Source organism: Stegodyphus dumicola, chromosome 1 (assembly GCF_044657685.1).
Source record: "Stegodyphus dumicola isolate Sdum_Otavi_A_Nest chromosome 1, ASM4465768v1".
NCBI classification, from domain to species: domain Eukaryota; kingdom Metazoa; phylum Arthropoda; class Arachnida; order Araneae; family Eresidae; genus Stegodyphus; species Stegodyphus dumicola.
In genome coordinates this window covers 116,219,195-116,236,774 of record NC_140768.1, presented here as the reverse complement: position 1 = coordinate 116,236,774, position 17,580 = coordinate 116,219,195, and the positions used below count along the sequence as shown (strand labels likewise).

The 17,580-nt window shown below is 29.4% G+C and overlaps 2 protein-coding genes across 11 annotated transcripts in view; one reads left to right on the top strand and one right to left on the bottom strand.

Annotated features, from left to right (window-relative positions):
- The window catches only part of LOC118199208 (phosphatidylinositol 4,5-bisphosphate 3-kinase catalytic subunit alpha isoform-like), a 100,911-nt gene extending 97,407 nt beyond the window's left edge, over positions 1 to 3,504 (top strand). For both annotated transcript variants that reach the window (XM_085819671.1, XM_085819669.1), the window contains 4 exons: positions 2,454 to 2,624; positions 2,699 to 2,816; positions 2,896 to 3,047; positions 3,131 to 3,504. In XM_085819671.1, the coding sequence (XP_085675797.1) occupies positions 2,454 to 2,624; positions 2,699 to 2,816; positions 2,896 to 3,047; positions 3,131 to 3,392 (703 nt within the window). In that variant the 3' untranslated portion in view covers positions 3,393 to 3,504. The remainder of the gene's footprint in view (positions 1 to 2,453; positions 2,625 to 2,698; positions 2,817 to 2,895; positions 3,048 to 3,130) is intronic.
- 140up (RPII140-upstream gene protein) overlaps positions 1 to 17,580 on the bottom strand; it is a 109,204-nt gene that overhangs the window by 44,357 nt on the left and 47,267 nt on the right. For 7 of the 9 annotated variants that reach the window (XM_085819690.1, XM_085819675.1, XM_085819691.1 and 4 more), the window contains one exon: positions 10,369 to 10,470. In XM_085819690.1, the coding sequence (XP_085675816.1) occupies positions 10,369 to 10,470 (102 nt within the window). Of the gene's footprint in view, positions 1 to 2,612; positions 3,448 to 7,467; positions 8,855 to 10,368; positions 10,471 to 17,580 lie in introns of those variants that run through there. The other 2 variants (XM_085819685.1, XM_085819683.1) reach the window with 2 other exon arrangements.

Genomic DNA, 17,580 nt, shown 5'->3' with positions numbered 1-17,580 from the left:
TTTAAATGCCATTTAAAGTTAACTTTTGAATTACACGAGAGTTAGGAATGTTAGCATTCACAGAGCAGTTACAAATTCATGTTTAATATGTCTTCTCTCATTTCTCATACTGTATTGGAATGAAAAAACAAGCTAAAGATATGCAAATATTATCAGCAATGTACAGCATTTGAAGTGGTAGTAATGTAACTACAGTTATTTTTAAGCAAATAATTATCTTTACATCTGTCTGATTTTTTTTTTTTTTTTAAGTAGAGCTTTTTATTTTAAGGTAATTAATGATAAAATACACTGGTATCTAGGTATATATTTTATGCATTCATAACATACCCAAAATTTTAATTTTTTAAGTATTTGCGGATTATGTGGTTCACATGCCAGATTTTCTAAATTGCTTAGATATTCTGCTTCCCGGTAAGAAGTACATGTACTGGGGGGCGAAGTCATGATATAAGCTTACACACTTTTAGTGTGAGTTGTGTATACATTCTACAAACGTATCTTCTAGCATAGGCATACCAAACTTAGAACTTCATGTGTGCCAAGCAGTCATCAGGGTACAAATAGTACAGGGCACAAGGGAGGGAAAACCCATTTTTATACTTTATGAGGTATTTAAAAAGTAAGTTGGTTGCAGGAAATCTAGATATCTGGAGACATGCTGCTTAATGAGCAATTTTCAGAAGAGAGGTCAGGTGAATGAATGTTAATTTGGATCTCACTGGGAGATTTGTTTCTTTTCATTACTTACAAAAGTTATTCACACTGGTACATCCTACCATATCTAATTCTATCTTAAACAGGCTAAGTAGTTTTGTAAACAGACCATTTCAAGAATTCTTTTTAGCATCTAAAATTGTGTATTCATTTCAATATTCAGTGAAATTAAAATTTTTATTAATATTTTGAATACAGTCAAAAGTCGTTAATCCGGACTCGTCGGGACTTCGGCGATTCCGGATTATTGATTTTTCCGGATTATAGGTCATCAGTTTAAATCTGGTAAGATGGCATGCAGAAATTATAAAATTAAAAATATAAAACCGTAATTTATGAAAAAAAAAAACAATTATGATCTAAAGGGTATCAAAATTTATAAAAAAAAAAGCTTAATATTTATTTGTTTACTTTATTAAACATTTCTTTCAATGTAAGTTGTTTAAGTTGCTTCGTTTTTTATGTGATAATACATTATCTTGAATTCTATAAACAGACATAATTTCTTGTACAAAGTTCCGCTGTTCAAGTCCTATAATTGCTGTGTCAAGAATACCGACTAATTTGTCAATAGAAATTTTTTCGTTTTCAATAACCTCTGTCACTTTCTTCGCTATCGGAAGCAAATTATAATGACGAGGAATTTGATTTAAATCATATCAAAGACGGAGTACATCGAGATGAAATACTACATGTAGTAAGGAATTATAAGCCAAATAAAATAAAAACATCTGCCCTGAAGATAAGGATAGGGCTGACAGATCAACTTCCAATTCATTGCACGCCCTGGTGGCGTTAAAGATAAACAAAGTTTAGATAAACAAACGTTAAAGTTTAGATAAACAAAGGATATGCCTTTATCCATTTTTTGCAGCAATTCCACTTTTTGTTTAATTGACTCCGAAAGATACTTTCTCTTTGTATATCCTTTACATATTAGTAAATATATATCGGAAATTCTATTTGACATAATCGAAAGTTCAAGCTTACTTTTATAAAATTGCTCTAACAGTCTGCAAAAAATAATAATTCGGATCCAATTCGAAGATTAAGGAACAACGCAATCTGCAACATTAACTGAAATAGATAATTAGATAATTTTAGCTTAGCTTATCCCATCCGTTATACATTAAACGCGCATTCGTAAAAGTATTTTGCGCACACGCAAATTCGCAGCGGTAAAGGTCTTACGCGCATAGCTTTGAGGTCCGGATTATGGGTGTCCAAATTAACGACTTTTGTCTGTATATGTTAATTTTCTGGAACGAACCAAGGGCTGCGAGTTTGGCATGCCTGTTCTAGCATATCTGTTATCAGTTCCCCCCTTTTAAATCTTTTGTAATAATGAAAGAATTTTAACCATAGCAGTATAAGATTTTAGAAAATCATTAGATTTCTTCTTTATATCTTTCTGCCCTTGCTAAAATTGTTCTGATTTCGAAGACATCAACACATTTCCTAATATTTATGTCTCTGACCAAAATTTAAAAATATACCAATATGAACCTTATAATCTGTATTATATTAGCCAATTATTTTTTTTAATTATATGATTAAAACAACATCTTTCCTTAGGTACCGATTTACTACAGCAATTAAATATTGCATTTTATTCATATCTTCTGTGTATTCTAATATTTAAAATGCAGCTAAACCTTCAAAACATGTCAGAATTCATAAATGCATTAATATTGCTTTATAACTTGTATCTTGATAAGATTCATGTGTTTTTATAGGATGATGCCTTATGCTTGCTTAGCTACTGGGAAAGAAGTAGGTATGATTGAAGTTGTAAGAAATGCAAAAACTGTGATGAACATCCAACGTAAAGGTGGAAGAATGGCTGCTTTTCAAGTTGATTCGACTCAGCTTTATAAATATATCAAAGAAAAGAATAAAGGCAATAAGTGAGTATAATTTATTTTTACAGTTTTCTTTTCTCCTCATTACTTGTTATTTACACGAAAAATTCTCTTGGTAGATATGATCAAGCAATTGAAACATTCACTCATTCTTGTGCTGGCTATTGTGTTGCTACCTTTATTCTTGGAATAGGAGATAGAAATCCAGACAATATCATGATTAATGAAGAAGGCCAGGTTAATTTTAAAAAAATATATATTTTTAAATAAATTTTGCTCAATTTCTGTTCGTGATACTAAAATTTCTTTTAAATAGATATTTCATATTGATTTTGGACACTTTTTGGGACATTTTAAAAAGAAATTTGGCATCAACCGTGAAAGAGTTCCATTTGTGCTCACAGAGGACTTTCTGTACGTCATTGCCAAAGGTGCAGAAAATCCAAAAAAAAGTCGAGAGTTTCAAACGTAAGAAATGTTTCCGTCAAGTTATTTTTAAATTATGAAATTTTAATACTTGTATCTAAATTACTATGCATTTTTATTAACAGATTCCAACAGTTATGTGGTAAAGCATACCTCATGCTGAGACGACATGCAAACTTGCTCATCACTCTGTTCATTATGATGTTATCAACTGGAATTCCAGAACTTCAATCTATAGATGATGTAGGATATTTACGTAAAACTTTACAGGTGGAGAAAACAGAAAAGGAAGCACTTGAATATTTTCAGAACCAATTTTTTGAAGCTTATGGTGGTGCCTGGACTACAAAACTAGATTGGTTTTTTCATAGTGTCAAGCATTTGTAATAAGCTATGGACTATTTATTAACCACCATGTCAACTAGTCATTTTTCTGTTTTTGCTGAAAGAAAGATACGAATTATACATTAATAGTTTTTAAATAAAAATATAAAAATAAGTGAGTGATAATAGATCATTTTGAATATTCACATGACAACTGATAGGCTTGCAGCAAGAAGGGCCCAGCTTCACTTTGGTAGATTTTATGAACATCAAACATAACACATGCACAGATTATAAGGTTCTTTTTTGTTAAAAAAATTATTTGTTGCATTGGAGTAGCCGTAAGAAATCATTTTTATTAACACTTTTAACGAGGAAAAAAAATGTGGAGCTGGGCCTTTCTTGCTGCCACTTACCCAGGAAATTCCAATTACGGTATGACGACAGTTATGCAAGACATAATGGTTATCCATTTTGAAAGTAATATACAATGAAACTCCAAATATTTTAACATAATCAATCTTTTTTGCAACACTCGTGCCCACCAGCGGCCAAGCGGTAAACTCGCTGAATACTCGTAGTTCGGTCCGAGGTTCAAATCCCATGAATAGGCTGGTTGCATGGGCATTTTTTATGGTTTTCCCACACGTAATGTGTATACGAGCCAGTTTCCCTTAGAAAGTCCTCCACAAAGGCATCCCTTGAGGCTTTGCCAGAATTTAATAAACCAATTGGCAACACTTATTCATTTGCATACACGTGACATACACTTTCCTACTATACTTTGCATGCATTTGCTACAGTTACTTGTGAAATGCTATGTCTGCTAAATGTTCACCTCATTTAGCAATGCACTGCACAAAATGATTTTTAAAAAAATCATTTTCCATAACATGGTCAAACATATCTGAAGTTATGCGCTTAGTTTCCTCCCTGATTCTTTCCTTCAGTTATTGCATACTTCCCACTCTGGTTGCCTACAGCTTCAAGTGTCCCTAAAGGAAGAAATCTGAAGTACTTAAAGCACCTAGTACTAGTAACTGATGAAATGCAGAAGTTTTCATTTATGCAGTGTACCCAACTCTCCATTTTCAAAGAGAGTTAAAGTGGTGGACATAAGTTTTTACAAATAAGTATAGCAAATGCATCCAAAGCACAGCTGCAGGGCCTATGTAAATGGACGTGTAGCTAGAAAGATATATAAAATATCAGGAATTTCATTGTCGCTAAGGCCAAAACACTTTTAAAATGTATAGTCAAAAATGTTTTCTATCCTGTACCCTATATATAAATAATATATTTGTATTTTCTATTCCATTTATACCTGCTTAGAAGGAAAATGTAACTATTATAAAGGAAAAATGTTTATAGTTTTCCTATACAAGTGAGTCAAAAATACAGCTAAACATTTTAGATAAATGTAGTGTGTTACTATATATTGTACACAAAAAATGATGAATGGTACATTAATTTTTTCCCCTATTTCAAATGAGAGTCATGTGCCTGAGTTTATATCATAAGGGAAGATAAGATGCCTGAGAAATGTGCACCAGCAAGTTAGAATTGCAATATAGGCAGTTCCATTCCAAAATAATAATCAGGTTGCAAGAGTGAAAAGATAAGATTTTAATATGGCAATAACTGCCAACCTTGAAATCTTAAAAATCAGGATGTTTTTCACACTGTGCAACAACATCATTTAATTGGATATTCTAAATTTATGTTCTTTGGCTAATTTAATTTTTGAATTATCTTGTACTACTCAGTAAATCCCGAGTAGTGAAAGAAAGCTTTTGTTCATTAAAGTACTCTTAAATGGGATTAAAAGGAAACTAATAATTAACATAAACAGTATTTGTGTGAATAAACTTTGTAATGTACACCAAGTCAAAAAATAAAATATTGACTAATTGTTACATATGTTCCAAATGGCTGCTGGGTTTAGATGAGTATAAGATATTTAATGTTTCTTAATTTTTATTTAATTAAGTGTGTGTTTAATTTTTATTTTGATTAAGTGTTCTTTTTATTTATTTTACATGCTATTTTGTTACTTAAAAGAATGAAAGTTTAGGGAAGTTTGGAGAAAATTAAAATGAAACTAACAGTAGCATATTAATTATTTATTTCTTAAAATTATTCCTCAATACGTTGCAGAATAGTTGAAACTTTATGTAAAATTGGTCGATGATAAGAAAAATAACATAGTTCAGCATTGATGTTTCTTGTGAAAGTAATTTATTATTGGCAACAGTAGAAGAAATTAAAGCACCTTGATTTATTTGAAAACTAACAACTTTGGTTCACTTTATTTTCTTCTTATTAGCTTTACAATACTTCTTGTTGCATTCCTTTCCTTTTTAAAGCTAAATGTTCTTTATTATCTTTCAATAAACCTTTCCTTTATTTTTCTACATGTCTCTTACACTATATTATTTAATGCATCTTTATTTCTTGGCATTTTATATTATTTTTGTACGAACAAATTCAGAACGTTGCTCTCACAGTTGCTCGTCAACTCCAACATAGAACTGAAGGGTGTTATAACCTAACTCGAACATGTGCCCTTGTGACATCAAAATATTGTGTATTTTTGCCTGAATTTATTGTGGCTCATCCAATATTCCAATTTCTAAAATTTGTTTCGTGTTTTGTAATGGTCTCCTTTGACTCTCAAATAAGCCATAAATGAAAACTACACCTTTTGGGGTGAGATGTAAGCATTCTACTAACATGTTCTGTGTCTTAAAATTTTATATTCCTGAGACTGTCTGAAAAAGTACGTTAAAATAAGGGGGGTAACATCTCTCGTTCTACTTCGCTCATTGATGAAATTCAGCTTGCATTTTTAATGTCCCGAAAGTGTGACTTAAGATATATTTATATAAAGCATTATTCTAGCATAGATATTTTGACACCAGATTGGGCTTTTTCTGAAATGACATACAGTCAAAAGTCGTTAATTCGGACACCCATAATCCGGAATGATCTATAATCCGAACCTCAAAGCTACAAACAAGCGTCGCGTTGACGCATGCGCATAAGACTTTACCGCTGCGAATTTGTGTGTGCAAAATACGTTTATGAATGCGCGTTTAATGTATAACGGACGGGATAAGCTAAGCTAAAATTATCTAATTATCTATTTCAAATAATGTTGCAGATTGCGTTGTTCCTTAATCTTCGAATTGGATCCGGATTATTATTTTTTGCAGACTGTTAGAGGAATTTTATAAAAGTAAGCTTGAACTTTCGATTATGTCAAATAGAATTTCCGATATATATTTACTAATATGTAAAGGATATACAAAGCGAAAGTATCTTTCGGAGTCCATTAAACAAAAAGTGGAATTGCTGCAAAAAATGGATAAAGGCATATCCTTTGTTTATCTAAACTTTGTTTATCTTTAATGCCACCAGGGCGTGCAATGAATTGGAAGTTGATCTGTCAGCACTATCCTTATCTTAAGGGCAGATGTTTTTATTTTATTTGGCTTATAATTGCTTACTCAATGTAGTATTTCATCTCAATGTACTCCGTCTTTGATATGATTTAAATCAAATGCCTCGTCATTATAATTCGCTTCCGATAGCGAAGAAAGTGACAGAGTTTATTGAAAACGAAAAAATTTCGATTGACAAATTAGTCGGTATTCTCGACACAGCAATTATAGGACTTGAACAGCGGAACTTTGTAACTGAACAAGAAATTATGTCTGTTTATAGAATTAAAAAGAATGTATTATCACATAAAAAAACGAAGCAACTTAAACAACTTACATTGAAAGAAATGTTTAATAAAGTAAACAAATAAATATTAAGCTTTTTTTTTTTTTTTTTTTTTTTTTTTTTTGTAAATTTTGATACCCTTTAGATCATAATTGTTCTTTATTTCGTAAATTACGGTTTCATATTTTTAATTTTATAATTTCTGCATGCCATTTTACCAGATTTAACTGATGATCTATAATCCGGAAAAATCGATAATTCAGAATCGCCGAAGTCCGGATTAACGACTTTTAACTGTACTGATTTTTTTCCTTCTTTCGATTCAAACTGTGCCAAGTTTTAAAAAATTAGATTTCAAAATTTTAGCTCCTCTTAGTTAATTAAATATGGTATATATTTATTAATATATCTTTTTTTTTTTTTTTTTTTTTTTTTTTTATTATTAAACTTACTTGATTCCTTTTTTCAGAATTCAAAATTTAAGTGTAATCCAAATAAAATTGCACCTTTTTTTATGATTTATTTTTTAAATTTGTATTTTAAAATAATTTTTTCAAAAAAAATTAAATAACCTATAACATTTTTATTACCATCTTAAAGTAGATGTATTTCTAGGCATACTTGCCAAAAATTAAAGTTTTTTAATTCAAAATTTCCAAGATAAACGTGAATTTATATATTGGCTTGAATTCCACATATTTATTATTAAGTGATGATAACATCAGATGTGGTTAGTACACTTTGTTATAATCTTCAGTAAATTGCAATGCTTACTTTGAACCATAAATTTCAAAAAAAAAAAAAAAAAAAAAAAAACTTTTTTCTAAGGATCATTAATTAGAGAATTTCTTTATTTTCATTTTATTAACAATGCTTAATAATTATTTATTAATAATAGACAAAATGTTATTTTTTAAATTTTGAGGACTGTTAAAAGATTTTTTTCACAAGAGTAAATATTTACGTTAGTCATTTTATTATATTCTTTCTAATTTTACAAACTAAAAGGAGTGGCTTTTGAAAAGACCATTTTTATGAGTTGTTCAACATTTTATGAATGTCATGCCCATGGCCGAAAAATAGTCATCACTTTTAGTAATTGATCTCCTCCATGCTTCTGCCAGCTAATGTAGAAGCAACCAATTAAAAATGACAGATTGAATACTACATTGTTACCAAAAATTTTAGGAAATAATTTCAGCACCATGAGTTCTGGAAAAAATAAAATCTAACTTTTCATAGAAGCCTGTTACAGTAAAAATTCCATTTAGATCCATATCTTTTAAATTTTAAAGAATTAAAGAGTAAAAAATTCAATATGTTTGCTTGCATATACTGGAGCATCCCCCCCCCAAAAAAAAAAATTATGATAGATCATTTTCCCATGCTTGTTACCAGTAAAAAGGATTTTTAGAACAATTTAGGGTGAAAATAAAAAATTTGCTTTGTTACAGAATTAATGTTACAGAGATCTTGAAAATATTTCTTAATCATATCTTTGTAGATTTTGCTTGTAAACATATTTAAAATTTTAATAAATTTAAGTACAATGACTAAATGGAATTTTTGCTCTAGAGGAATCATAAAATGCTCATTTTTAAATTTATTTAGTATTCGTAACATGAATGGTGAAACTGTTATCATAAAATATTCAGCTTTATTTTAAGAAACTAGGCATTTGGAAGTAAATTTCTTGAATTGACACTCAGGAAAATGCTTGTAACTTTCTTGAATTCTTGCATAAGTATCAGATGTTTTGAATAGCAACATTTTTTGGAAAAACATATAAACATCGCCTATGTTAAAACATATAGAAATTTCACAAGTCGTAAACCAAAAATTTTATAACAAATTGAAGAAAAAATTAATTTTGTAACAAATTGAAAAAAGTTTTTAATTTTTTAAAAATTTTAAACTTCTGCTTAAACAACCCATAAGTACATATCAAAGACAAGAGATTGAATTGTATTACAAAAATAAACATTAGTTGAAATTTCTGGGGAAAAAATGCTTTAATAATTTAAGTCTTGTATGTAGACAAAGAATTGATTTATCAGTGGGTAAGGAATGATGACATTTCAAACAAGTAGAATTTTCACAATTAGCATAACATTGTTTATAAAAGCAATGTAAATGCATATCTAAGATATGAAAAATTTAATTTAAATTTTATCAGTTAATCAACAAGGTAAAAAATATAAAAATATTTTCAGTCAATATAAATATATCAACTCTACACCTATTTTAAAAGTCTTAATTATAAAAATTGATCACTTCTCGTCATTTTATTCAAGTTTACGCTATACAACCGAGAAACATTTTGTAGTATATTCAAGTGAAACACATTTAACAACTCGCCAACTTTACTGCTCAAATTTCTTCTATTAACTTGCTAATGACATTTTTTTTAAAGTGCATTTTAAATTTAATATTACTCTTTCTATGATTATTTTTATGACATTATTTTACCATGAAAAAAGCAAATATGAAAGAGAAATAATTTGGCCTCTATAAATATAAAATGTATATTTTGATTATTTTAGATAAATAATAATTCATAAAACTAATTTTTTCAAAATGATATATTTATTTATGGAGAATTTTGGTGCTCTCTCGTTTTCTTAAACCCCAGTTTTTTAACTTTACAAAGAATAGTGATAAAACAATGATAGTCTTGATGTAAACTACATAATTTGGCAAAATAAAGCATAGATGCTGTTTGTTTTGTCACTGTTGAAGTAAAGAATAGATGACTGTAAAATAAAAAATTTAGAGCAGATAGGTTTTGAATTAATTTTAAGATATGAATTCTAATTTTGTAAAATGATTACTCCTTTGTGTGATGTTGTTTATTTTGCGATAAATTTTAATATATCTTGCTGTATTCACTATTACTTACGATTCTCACATTTGAAAGCTGGAATGATGTTTACACTATCATTGATTATTAAATATGTTCATTCATCATGAGAAAAATTGTGAGTACGTGTTAATTATTGCATTTACTTTTTCCAAAAATATTGAAGATAAGAGACATAAGTAAACCACATTTTAATATATTTTCGTTTTTAACACTAACAATTTTTTATTTGTGAACAAATAAGGAAGATCATTCTTCCAAGAAAGAGGCATTTCAGACCGAAATGATAATCTTGGCCAGAATCATGGTGGGGCCAATGGCAAAGTACCAGAATTTTATAATACTATAAATATAATATTTACATTGGTACCTATATTAAAGAGACTGTTCTGAAATTCAAAGTAAAATACACAATTATTCATCTATATTAAAAAATTGAAATTAACTTACGTGACAAAATCATAATAATATTCATGCTGTAGTTGACGGAGATCTTCTATGGTACCACCAGTAAACCACAAACTTGTTACAATTACTCCACCAACTAGAAGACTGAAAGGACATATACATTAATACCTAATAAATTTTGAATACAATATATAAAAAAAAAACTGAATTTGCTTATGCACAGAGTGAATGAAATAATTTTTTTTATATTATATTTTTGTCTATATTTTCTTTTAAGTTTATTATATCATGCAGCTGCTTCAAAATATTTTTAAGGAAGGAATACTTGCAGAAATAAATTGTGCTTGAACTAATAGCAAATTAAAATAGTCTTAGAATTGAATTATATGATAAATGTGCAATTTATATATTGCACTTAAATACTTTTTAATAGTAATAGAAAATTCAGAAAGGTTTTTTTTTTTTTTTTTTTTCCCCTTAAAAGTTTTTTGTTTAAACTATACTTCAAAGATTAACAAGCAATTAAATCCTCTCACAGTATAACCTCAGAAAGTTGCGTTTGCTGTACCTCATTTATTACGAAAAATTAATTATCTCACGAAAAAGTATAAAAGTTGACTAGGGAATTACAAATAACTGATTAGCATTCTCAAATAATAATAATAAATAAGTAAATAAATAATCTGAAAGCTTTCAGACTTTATATTACGACCAAAGGCCAGTTTTATCATTTACATACACATTTCCACAGCATTTGGGTTAATGTTCCTTTGGGCAAAAAATACTTAGAAACAGGTCCGAATTGTCTTTGATATGTACTTATCATCTTTAGGATTTCCGATAAACAATTTCTAGCGCTAAAAATAAAAGTGTATTTTCCCCATATAATGTTGCCATTGCTTGCATTGAAATCATTGAGTTAATCAAAAATTTGTTAGTTTTACAGAATAAAACAAATTCAAAATTTGGGCTTTGAGGTGTCCATATTCGAGTGGAGGACTATGTTATTCAAAATTTGATGGCTCTAGGTACCATTGTTTTTGCATGAAATAAAAAACATGCATACATTCATGCGAATTCTTCATTATATAATTTCTTTAAATATAATATATAGGGCAGTAATATTTGGTGACAACAATTTGAAAAGTGATTCAGACTTTTATAGTGATTCCACACAAAATCTAATTTTGAGACTAATAGCCCTTCTGGGCTAATGCTCCTTTGGGATTAAAAGGAATATAATTCTAATTAAAAAAAGTAAAAACTGAAAGTTTTCAGACTGAACACAACCTTTTTTTTTTTTTATTATTATTATTATTTCTGAGTCTTTTTAGCTTTCATTATTAAACACCAGTCTCTCTGCTTGTACACCAAATTACAGTAAAATCAGAAAATATTTAAAAGCAGCAATTTTCAGAATTCTCAATGCAATATTAATTGATGCCATATATTTTCCTATTTTTCAGTCTTTTTTTCTATGTTTATTGTATCACAGTCCAGTTTTCTTCACAAAATGACCTATACAACTTTTTATGTCTTTTTAAGTTTTTTTTTTTTTTTTTTTTTTCCACTTACACCACATAAAAGTCAATAGTAAAATCACAAAATATTTTAAAATAGCATATCTTTGGAGTTCCTGATGTAGTGTTAAGTGCTGCCATACATTTTTTACCCAGAACGGTTATTAGTCTCAAATCTAACTTTTGCGTCCAATAACTTTTGTTGTTCATTTCATTTTTCAAATGACTAGCCTCTAGAGCATGGCCAGCTGTTTAAAATAGTTACTATATAAAAGGGAAAAAATATCTAATGCTTTTAATAAATCTCACTAGTAATTAGTTCTTAGTTTTGTATTTTTTCTGTATGCAACACAGAAAAATTTAATAAATAAAAGAAAGTGCATGGCAGCATTGATTTTCATTATTTTCAACTTTTGTCCCACTTGTAGAGTTGTCATAGTTTATTTATTTTTAGTAAGTTCAATTTAGCATTTTATTCAACACATTAAAATTCCTTGAAGTAAATGTCAATCTGAAAGTTCAATATTTAAAAGTCAATATACTGAGTTATGAAGTGTAACCATCAGAAATTTCTTTCAGATGCCAATCTCTAAATTCCAGAAAGAAAATAAATATAAACTGGTATACTGCATTTGAGTCTGAAATGCAATGTGAGTGTGAAACCACTGCTTGGACTGACTGATTCCATATTTACATGAAGGCAATAAAATTTTTAACAACACAAGAAGCAGCGTGGCAGTATAAGAATCCACGATTATGATACACTATTATTTTCCTTCAATAAAACTCGAACACATGCTGCTGTCCATTCTTTTTCCCTTATTAACTTGAGAAATATTCTATACTTTTATCAGTATTTACATATTAGCACAACACTTAGGCAATTTCATGAATAGGAAAATGATGTATTCCTAAAAACATTTGCTGCAGATTCTTCTATTATAAAAAAATCTCATAAATGTATATTCTAAAATTGAGTTAAATACAAAATAAAAAATTTGCCTTCCAGTAAAATTTTTTTGGTATTTTAGGTATATGACTTGAAGGTATATGAAAGAAATGCCAACAATGCTTTTAATATAAAAAATTTTTAAAAAAAACTGAAAGGTTTCAAATTTTAAATTATGTCCAAAGGAGTGTTTTTTGTGTGTTACCTTTATTTATTAAATATCATGTTCTACATACTCAAACTATAAAATTCAGCTCAACAGCAATATCGCAAATTAATTTTTAAATGAGCATATCTTTAGAATTTTCAGTACAGAGTCTCACACGCTGGAGATAAAAATGTTTTTTTTTCATACAGTGTTACCATTGCTTGCTTTGAAATCATTTAGTTTTGTCATCAAAAATTCGTTGAAGTGTTACAAAATATGAAATTGATAATAAAACAAATTTCAAATTCAAATTAGGGCTTCCACATGCCCATATTCTATGGAAGATTACGTTATTCAAATTTTGATGGCTCTAGGTACTGCTGTTTTATCACAATGCAAGAAATATACATACATTTATGCAGATTCTTCATTATTTAATTTCTTTAAATATAAGACAAGGCGATAATATATGGTCGGAACAATTTGAAAAGTGATAAAGCCTTTTAAAGTTTTTGACGCAAAAATGCCAAAATGAAATTAATAGTCCTTGAGGGCAAATTGCCCCTTTGGACCAGAAAATCTGAAAGGATTCAGATTTTAACATTGCACCAGTTTGTTAAGAATTTTTATTCTTGCTGAGTTCGCAGTTTACCAATCTACTCTTTGGACTCATTCCTGCTAACACTTGTTTTTAATCCTCTTAACTTCTTTATTAACATTGCTTTCTGCATAATTACACCACATAAAATTCAACACCGAAAACACGAAATTTTTTAAAGCAGCCATTGTTTAGCATTCTTGATAGAGTGCTGAGTGTTGCCATTAATTTTTCTCACAAGTAACCCTTTGACGCACACGATATTTTTTTTTATAATTTTTTAACTAAAAACTCTAGAAATTGAATATTATGATCCTAGAGAAAAATAATATATGATTTTAAAAAATCTACTCTTGCCCATTGTTCTGTGGGTGGTCGTCGCACTGTGAAACCACCGCGCGTCTAGGACATTGAAACTTTCTGATGTAGTAGGAAAAAAAAAAACTTACCATTTTCCGCGAGCGTTTCCAATAAATGATGAAATTTACAGATTTAAAAAAAATGTATGTAAGAATTGCATTATATATAATTTTTTTACATTATTTTACAAAGTAAATCGTCAGAAAAAATTAAAAAATAAACATTTATGTAATTTTCTATAGCAGTGAAAATATAAGTACCTACATAATAAGAACATTTAGATGAATGGATAAAAAAACTTAATAAAATAAGGATAAAAAAGAACTCAACGTTTTTTTTTAATTTTTTTTTATTTTTTTATTTATTTATTTATTTATTTATTTATTTTTTTTTGTGTGTGTGTGTGTGTGTGACACTGTTCAAAGCATGTTTTGTCTCTTTGGTACATGCACAGACCCACATTGCACGTTTCGCACATACATCTTGTTCTATGAGGTTTCTTCCTTGTGCTACAAAATGTACACTGCCTGGATTTAAATTTCACTGGTATATGTCCAGCATTATTTAGTTTCTTTTCATCTGGCACATGAAATTTGTGGTTTTTTATGTTAATGGGGGGGGCGGGGCTTGGTCTTTTTGGCTTTGTACGGATCGTTCGTTTCTCATTCATACTTATTTTATTTGTATTTGGTCCCAAAATATTCAGAAAATATTTTAAATTTAAATAAAACTTTTATGCAATTTCTATTTTTAATTATAGCAAAGTATATTTACATTAAATTTAAACCACAGGAAATAGTTTATAAAATCACAATACTAGCTTGGGGAGCATGTGTTGTGATGTCAGAGAAAAGTACTTGGAAAAGAAAGACTTTTTACTGGGCAGGTGCATGTATTGTTTAGTAATAAAATAACTCTGTGGTTTCAAAGCCCTTTTTCTATATCCTGGTAAAAATAAACATTCCTATTTGAAAAGCAAGCGAATGCCATTGAGAAGCAAACGCCAGTGGTTTCAAAGCACGACTACCGAGCTTCTAGAGCAGGGGTCGCCAAAGTGGTCTATATAGACCCCTAGGGGTCTATTTAACAAGAGTAGGGGTCTATCTGATCCAAAGGGTCTATTGGGACTCGAAGGAAAAACAGCTCTTAATACGCAAATCACATATATCTAACTGCATACATAAAAATTTAAAATATTTTTATAATTGACTTAATATTATATTCTTTATAGAAAATAAAATAATAAATCAGAAAACAATCTGCCCCTTTTTTTCTTATGGGTTTTCGTATGTATACCGTGACGTCACAACTTGACCTTGTGACCAGTTTGTAATTTGCACGACTCATAGTATGTAGGCAGAAGAGCAATTGAGGCTTATCCGTGTCTCTTGCTGGCAAACCCATCAACCAATTAGGAGCCTTTGGCACAGACTTGGCGAGCGACGACACTGCCGTTGGCTTTCTATGCATTAAGTGCGAAGGGAATCTTCAGTACTCCGTTTTCTTTCTTCTTAAGTGTTTGGTTTTAGTTTTTTTCTTTTTTATACGCATTACGTTACGCATTGTGTCGTTGGTTCGTCCTTTGTCTCCATCGCAAACCATACGAGCCTTGCATATGAGTCAGATGCATATGTACGCTTGTCCAATTCTACACTGGATGCTACAAATGCAAATATCATATGCATTTTCAGCTATCTTTGTGAACTGTGAACAGTATTAAATGCTTGTAGTGTCATTATTACTACTATTATATCTACCATTGGATAATGAGTTATTGTTTCTATAAAACTATTCGTTTAGTTTTGATATCAATTTTAATTATTGTTACTTGTGAAAAGGTAAGCTTTAATAATGTGGATTAGTATAATATACCAACTTAATTTTAACTTATTTACAGAACCCTAATTTAAAAATGACAGCTTCAGTATCTAAAAAGAAATGTCGGTATTATTCATTGGATTACTTAAAATTTGGATTTATTTGTTCACCGACAAATGAAACTATTCCTATGTGTCTTATATGCGAAAAAACTTTTGGAAATGAATACATGAAACCGTCAAAAATGGAAGATCATCTTGAAAGGCTTCATTCAGATAAAAAAAAAATGAAGAATTAGAATTTTTCAAAAAACTCACATGAAACTCACAAGAAAAATTCACATGTCGACCAACTCTAAAAAGTTTTATGAAACAGTCTACTGAAACTGAAAATGAAGGAGGATTAATTGCTTCGTACAAGATTTCGCTTAATATAGCAAAGAGGGGAAAACCCCACACAATTGCAGTCTTTGCCATTAAGTGCAAATTCTGTAAAACAGCGTATTGACGAAATGGCCGAAGAAATAGAAAACACAGTAGTTTCGAAGCTAAAAAATTGCAAGCTCTCTATACAACTTGATGAATCTGTTTTTGGCGTTTCTGCTATTCTTATGGCGTATGTTAGATATTTCAGTAAAATTAAAGGAGAAGTCATTGATGAATTTTTATTTGCTAAATATCTTGAAACCGATGGGAAGGGAGTGACAATTTTTAGATGTTTACAAGAATATTGAAATAAATATGACATTCCGCTTGAAAATATAATAGCAGTAGCCACAGATGGCACACCTTCTATGGTAGGGCATTACGGAGGTTTTGCTACATGCCTCAAAGAAAAAGTGCCCGGTATTTGTACTATTCATTGTGTGTTGCATAGACACAACTTAGTAGCAAAATATCTGAGTTCAGAGTTACATGAAGCTTTACAGTTTTGTATTAAATCTATTAATCAAATTAAAGCTCAACCTCTTAAATCAAGATTATTTGCCAAACTTTGTGAGGAAAACAATGAGTTATTTAACCAATTACTTCTGCACACCGAGGTTAGATGGTTGTCTAGAGGTGTATGCTTGCAACGGCTCATTAATTTATTTGACTCTACGACAGAATTTCTGAACGAAATAAATCCTGTTCTAAGCAATGAATTTTTAACAACACAAGAAGCAGCGTGGCAGTATAAGAATCCACGATTATGATACACTATTATTTTCCTTCAATAAAACTCGAACACATGCTGCTGTCCATTCTTTTTCCCTTATTAACTTGAGAAATATTCTATACTTTTATCAGTATTTACATATTAGCACAACACTTAGGCAATTTCATGAATAGGAAAATGATGTATTCCTAAAAACATTTGCTGCAGATTCTTCTATTATAAAAAAATCTCATAAATGTATATTCTAAAATTGAGTTAAATACAAAATAAAAAATTTGCCTTCCAGTAAAATTTTTTTGGTATTTTAGGTATATGACTTGAAGGTATATGAAAGAAATGCCAACAATGCTTTTAATATAAAAAATTTTTAAAAAAAACTGAAAGGTTTCAAATTTTAAATTATGTCCAAAGGAGTGTTTTTTGTGTGTTACCTTTATTTATTAAATATCATGTTCTACATACTCAAACTATAAAATTCAGCTCAACAGCAATATCGCAAATTAATTTTTAAATGAGCATATCTTTAGAATTTTCAGTACAGAGTCTCACACGCTGGAGATAAAAATGTTTTTTTTTCATACAGTGTTACCATTGCTTGCTTTGAAATCATTTAGTTTTGTCATCAAAAATTCGTTGAAGTGTTACAAAATATGAAATTGATAATAAAACAAATTTCAAATTCAAATTAGGGCTTCCACATGCC